Here is a 6,237-nt window from a genome sequence, read left to right as displayed (position 1 = left end):
CCTCCAGGTGCTGCAAGATATGGGTTTACCCACGGGAGTGGAAGGCAAAGAGTCTGGGAAAGGAGACGAATCGGCGGAGGAAACGGAGCAGAAACCAGTCGTCGTCGCTCCTCCTCCTGTAGTAGAAACCGTCTCGACGCCCGCTGCTGCGTCTCCTCCTTCCGATCAAACCCCGGAGGTGAGCGCGGTCCGAGAAGGGGGGGGAAAATGGGAGGGTGATGCGGGACGTCGTTGGAAGCGCTGTCGCTGTAGGGCTGCGCTGTGCCTTTCCCTTAGTGCCACGATACCACTTACGAGGTACAGCTTATCGCAAGCTTGTCTTCTCCAAAATGTTTTCCAAAATTGGTATTTTGGAAGTGGTTTAGGTGCGTTAGGGGTTGTTTGTTTTTGTTTTTTTTTTTCTCATCGTCGCTTCTCTGCTTCCAGAACGTGAAACAGCAGGGACCAATTCTGACGAAGCACGGCAAGAATCCCGTGATGGAGCTTAACGAGAAACGACGCGGCCTGAAATACGAACTGATTTCGGAAACGGGCGGCAGTCACGACAAGCGCTTCGTCATGGAGGTGAGGTGACACCCGCTCCTCTCTCTGCGCCTTCATCCCCACTCGGGTATCCGCGACTTTATAGCCTCAATAAGAATTTAAAATCATAAAGTCGCCCGACGGTGTGGGTCGGGAGGGACTGTTCAGGATAATCTGGTGGGCAGAGGTCGCTCGAGCGCCTGTCCGACCTCACCTTGAGCGCGTTCCGACTTCGGGAATTCTCTGTGGGCACCGTAAACCCAACAAAATAAAATGATTTATTTGACGTAAGGGGCAGCTTCTGCCCCTGCCCGCTCCGCTCACGCGCGGCCGTTTGATCCCTTTCAAAGGTGGAGGTTGACGGACAGAAATTCCAAGGAGCCGGTTCGAATAAAAAGGTGGCCAAAGCCTACGCTGCTCTGGCGGCGCTGGAGAAGCTCTTTCCGGATGCTCCTGTCGCCATCGAGCAAAACAAGAAGAAGAGAGCCCCCGTGCCAGCGAGGGGGGGCCCCAAATTTGCAGTAAAAGTAAGTAAATTCACCCTTTTAACAATTTTTCCGTGTAACTAATGGTTCTGTGGTTTTAACCTCTTTTTGGGGAGGGGAAACAGTTTAAGGTGTGGAAACCGGGATCGGCTAACGGCCGTTGGGTGCGAAAGTGGAATAGAGGGGGGGAAAAAAGCCTCTGTTTTCTGGAGATTTACCCTAATTTGGTACCAATGCCCTCTGACTTTTGGCTTAGCCCCTCTTCCTTTTGGGGCAGACGGGGCCGGCCGTGTTTTGGGGCAGAGGAGCTGCGTTTTGGGGCAGATGGGACGAGCTGCCTTTTGGGGCAGGTTGGGCTGGCCAACTGGGCTGCGTTTTGGGGCAGAGGAGCTATGTTTTGGGGCAGACGGGGCTGGCCACGTTTTGGGGCCAGCTGGCTGCCTTTTGGGGCAGACCAGGCCGTGGTTTTGGGGCAAACTGGCCGTGGTTTTGGGGCACATCAGCCGCGTTTTGGGGCAGACGGGGCCGACCAACTGAGCTGCAATTTGGGGCAGATCAGGCTGCGTTTTTGGGGCAGATGGGGCTGGCTGCCTTTTGGGGCAGACGGGGCCGCGTTTTTTGGGTCTCGCTCCCTCGGCCGCGTCCTCCGGCTCCAAAACCCCTTCCGAAAGCGTCGTTTCCCGCCGCCGGCCGGGCGATGCTGTCGGTAAAGCGGTCGCTGGTTACCCATTCCCTCTCTTCCCGCAGCAGCACAACCCGGGGTTCGGCATGGGGGGCCCCATGCACAACGAGGTGCCCCCGCCGCCCAACATGCGCGGCCGGGGAAGAGGCGGCAACATGCGCGGCCGGGGAAGAGGCGGCAACATGCGCGGCCGGGGAAGAGGCGGCAACATGCGCGGCCGGGGAAGAGGCGGCAACATGCGCGGCCGGGGAAGAGGCGGCAACATGCGCGGCCGGGGAAGAGGCGGCAACATGCGCGGCCGGGGAAGAGGCGGCAACATGCGCGGCCGGGGAAGAGGCGGCAACATGCGCGGCCGGGGAAGAGGCGGCAACATGCGCGGCCGGGGAAGAGGCGGCAACATGCGCGGCCGGGGAAGAGGCGGCAACATGCGCGGCCGGGGAAGAGGCGGCAACATGCGCGGCCGGGGAAGAGGCGGCAACATGCGCGGCCGGGGAAGAGGCGGCAACATGCGCGGCCGGGGAAGAGGCGGCAACATGCGCGGCCGGGGAAGAGGCGGCAACATGCGCGGCCGGGGAAGAGGCGGCAACATGCGCGGCCGGGGAAGAGGCGGCAACATGCGCGGCCGGGGAAGAGGCGGCAACATGCGCGGCCGGGGAAGAGGCGGCAACATGCGCGGCCGGGGAAGAGGCGGCAACATGCGCGGCCGGGGAAGAGGCGGCAACATGCGCGGCCGGGGAAGAGGCGGCAACATGCGCGGCCGGGGAAGAGGCGGCAACATGCGCGGCCGGGGAAGAGGCGGCAACATGCGCGGCCGGGGAAGAGGCGGCAACATGCGCGGCCGGGGAAGAGGCGGCAACATGCGCGGCCGGGGAAGAGGCGGCAACATGCGCGGCCGGGGAAGAGGCGGCAACATGCGCGGCCGGGGAAGAGGCGGCAACATGCGCGGCCGGGGAAGAGGCGGCAACATGCGCGGCCGGGGAAGAGGCGGCAACATGCGCGGCCGGGGAAGAGGCGGCAACATGCGCGGCCGCGGCAGGGGCCGGGGCGGATTCGGCGGCAACCACGGCGGCTACATGAACGCAGGGGAGCCGCTGCCCCCTCCCGACTCTCCCCCCGCTGAAATATACCCCAAACCCACCCGGCAAGAAATCCCCGCCGGCGGTTTGTCGCGCAATAACCTCCCGCGCTTGGATTTAAAGGGTTTTTATTTCTTCTGATCCAGGTGCCGGGTACGGAAGTTACGGTTACGGAGGCAATTCCGCGACAGCGGGCTATAGTAAGTGGAGGATTTATGGTTGGTTTTGTTTTTTTTTTTTTTGGTTTTGAGCGCCCTTCTTAAATTTGGCGAGGCAGCGATCTGCCGGGGGTGTGGAACTCGGACTGGGTCGCGCCGTGCGGAAACCTCTTAAGGGGGTTCTCTTTTGGTTTTTTTGGTGGGGTTTGTTTGTTGTTTTTTTTTTGGTTTCGGAATGCCAAATAACGAACGCCGGCTCGCGTGCTCGCTTAAAAGTTTAAAACGCGAACCCAGGTGACGTCACGTTTCCGCTAAAAACCCGGGAAGATTTTAAATTTCTCTGCTTTAAGCCACGTGAAGCTATCGGCCACGCTTTCGAATGGGATTTTTTTCCTGCCAATCCACCGCGATTTGGTCTTGAGAAGAACCTTCACTGGGGGGGCGACAGGAGCAGAGAAATCTAAAACGCGACTTTCAAATGTGGCGCATTTGGCCATCTGCAAAAGAATTCTAATTTTTTTTTTTTTTTTTTTTTTTTTTCCTCTGCTCTGTCTCCCCCTTTTGTAGGTGACTTTTTCACAGACTGCTACGGCTATCATGATTTTGGGTCTTCCTAGATCATCTTAAAAAGTCTTGCACACCCCCCCAAAAAAAACCAAAACCAAACCAAAACAGCTTTTTACTCCAATTTTCTCCAACTCCAAAACCCAAAGTGTTCGTGCTGTGTCCCTCCGCTTCACTGGGTTTCTCGACAGCGGCTTGGCACCGCGCCTTGTCCGAAATTAGCCCGCAGGACTTGAGACGGTGGCGGTTTTTAATCGGGGTTTGTCTTTGAACTCGGTTCTGTCGATGCACGCGCCGGGGGGAAGCCGTTATCCCAGAAGGTTTTTGGGTTGGTTTTTTTTTTTTTTGTGTGTGCTTTTGGCGCAGATTTCCAAGCCGGCCTCTGTTTTTTATGGAAAGCGTTACTTGATTTTTAAGAAACCGGAGCGTTTTAATCTACCTTTGTCTTCATTTTCAGTGGGTTTTGTACACAAATTTGAGCCTTTTAATAAATCCCAGCAATCGGGTACGCGCCTCTCCGTAGCGGGAAGACTTTTCGACACGTCTCTGCGTAGAGCACAGCCCGGCTTTTTCTTTTCTTTTTCTTTTTCTTTTTTTTTTATTTAAAAAAAAAATAAAAATAAATGTGCCCAACGTCGACTTGTACGTGGAACCGCGCGTGTTTAAAAAAAAAAAACCCAAAAAACTAAATCCCACCCGTTTTTGTAACGCGCCGATGGATTAACGCTGAGGGCCGGGGCTGGCAGCTGCCGCGCTCCTGGTAGAAGCTTTTGGGGGAAAAACCACGTGGATTCGGCCGTTAACCTGAAAACGGCCTTTCTCCAGCCAAGCCTAAAGGGCCTTAAAGCAATTTTATTTTTTTTTTTAACCAGCGGCCGCCCCAAAAAGCCCTCGTCTCCCCCTAAAAGTACTTCACCGCCTGGAGAACCCCGCTCCAGCGGAGTTGGGGATTGCGGGAAATGTCACAATTTGGCCGGTCGAGACCCAAATCTCTGAATTCCGAGTGTTTGGTCCTTTATTCTTGCTACGGTACTGGGGGGGGAATTTTGATTTGGGTTTGTTTGGTTTTTTTTTTTAATTATTATGTTACAACTGTATTTCGTTTGTCACTGTTTTAGCTGCGTTCGTTTAATGTGCGAGGCTCAACGACGTTTGAGTGAACTCGGTGATTAAACCAGCGAAACAAAACCAAAGCGAAATGGGGGAAAAAAACCCTCTGACCTCTGAAGAGGGTTTAGAGGGAAAAAAAAAAAAAGTCCGAGGTGTTTAGTGGATACTTAAAATAATAATAATAATAATGCGTGCCCTACTTTTTTTCAAAAGCTGCTGTTCTAAAGTGAGTTTTTAGGTGAGGGAGCAGCTCCTGGCCGGAAAGAGGTGGAAAAAAGGCCCTTTTTGAAGTTGGAATGACTCCTCGTGGGTGGATGTTTTTATTCCTTAACTTCCATTTGGGGGAAATTCGAACAACCCGACGTCACCCAGCGTTAAAAGTTCATAGTTAAATATGAAGCGATGGTTCTAAAACGGAAATTGCGGCGCTGTTGACTTGGGAGAGACCGAGTGCCGGCACCCACCCCTCTCTCCGGAGACGTCCCCGCGCTCCCTCCGGCAGCGCTCGACCCAAAATGGGGGATTTTAACGTGCGGGACAGAGCGAGGGGGTCTCTCAGCGGAGAAGTCTCACTGCCGCGGCCGTGGCTGGAGTTGAGTCGATGGCAGAACCTCCCTTCTGCGCCGCCGAGTCGCCGTCTGCCGCGGAAGAGGAGGAAGAACAAGTCGTGGCGTAGACGAGAATCGATTAAATGATGGAAAAAAAAACCAAAAAAGAGAAGCGTTTGCCTTCACGGCGCAAACGCGCACCGAATTTGGGGCCCGAGCTGCATTCGCCTTCCGTGGCGGGGGGTTGGAACTCGGTGATCGTCGAGGTCCTTCCCAACCTCTAAACCATTCTGTGATTCACCGGGAGTCATCCCACCCCTAACTGCGGAGGCAAAGGGCGGGAGATTTTACTGTTTCCCTCTTTTTTTAACTAAATTCTCCTCCCTGTCGGAGGAGGGGTGAGCAAACCTTTCCCTCTCGCAGAGGCGTAGCTCCCTCGCCGGAGCCTACGCGCCCTTACGGACACCGGAGCAGGTTTTTAGGTAGATTTTTAGCGGCTTTTATTCCTTGAAAACAAAGTTTAGTTTTTAATAGGGCGAGTCTGAGCGTAGAGCCGAGTCTTCTCGCGCTGAACCCAGCGGCGAAGAACACCCCCGAAGTTCCACCGGCAGAAACGGGGCTGGAAAAGAATCGTTTTTAAAGAGGGCACCGGTAGTACTCATGATAAATAAAACGTAACTGACTCTGGATGATGTACACAGCGCTGTCCCGTCCGGGCTCTCGGGCGTGTTGGGATCCGTTAGAGGTTTTTGGGTTAACCTCGGATGCCGAATTTTGGGGTGAATGGGCTGAACCGTGCACGCACCTCTTGGCTTCCCTCGCATCGTGGCTGCTCCCTCCCCACCTCCATCCCTGCGGACGGCTCGCCGCGGCGGAGCGGACCCCGTGGATGTTGACATAATTCCTCCTTACGGGAAGGCGATTACCCCTCGTTAAGCGGCGATTACCCCTCGTTAAGCGCTGCGGAGAGCCGCCGGTGGCGGAATTGTCTCAAATGTAGAGATTTTTTTAAAAAATCTGTGTCGAGCGTTGAAGCGATGCTGACCGTTGGCGATTGTAACGGGCATTAAAGAAACTGAGCTGAGTCGTGCT

General features: G+C 55.3%; 1 protein-coding gene across 1 annotated transcript in view; it reads left to right on the top strand.

The window, feature by feature from the left end:
- ILF3 (interleukin enhancer binding factor 3, 90kDa) overlaps positions 1-6,237 on the top strand; it is an 18,253-nt gene that overhangs the window by 11,417 nt on the left and 599 nt on the right. The window contains exons 13-18 of the mRNA XM_009891099.1: positions 8-178; positions 427-564; positions 873-1,049; positions 1,755-1,836; positions 2,701-2,769; positions 2,909-2,983. Of these exons, the coding sequence (XP_009889401.1) occupies positions 8-178; positions 427-564; positions 873-1,049; positions 1,755-1,836; positions 2,701-2,769; positions 2,909-2,983 (712 nt within the window). The remainder of the gene's footprint in view (positions 1-7; positions 179-426; positions 565-872; positions 1,050-1,754; positions 1,837-2,700; positions 2,770-2,908; positions 2,984-6,237) is intronic.

This window comes from Charadrius vociferus, unplaced genomic scaffold, assembly GCF_000708025.1.
Source record: "Charadrius vociferus isolate BGI_N301 unplaced genomic scaffold, ASM70802v2 scaffold1699, whole genome shotgun sequence".
In the NCBI taxonomy this organism is placed as follows: Eukaryota; Metazoa; Chordata; class Aves; order Charadriiformes; family Charadriidae; genus Charadrius; species Charadrius vociferus.
Note: the sequence above shows the minus strand (reverse complement) of the source record. Positions and strands in the feature narration are given on the sequence as shown.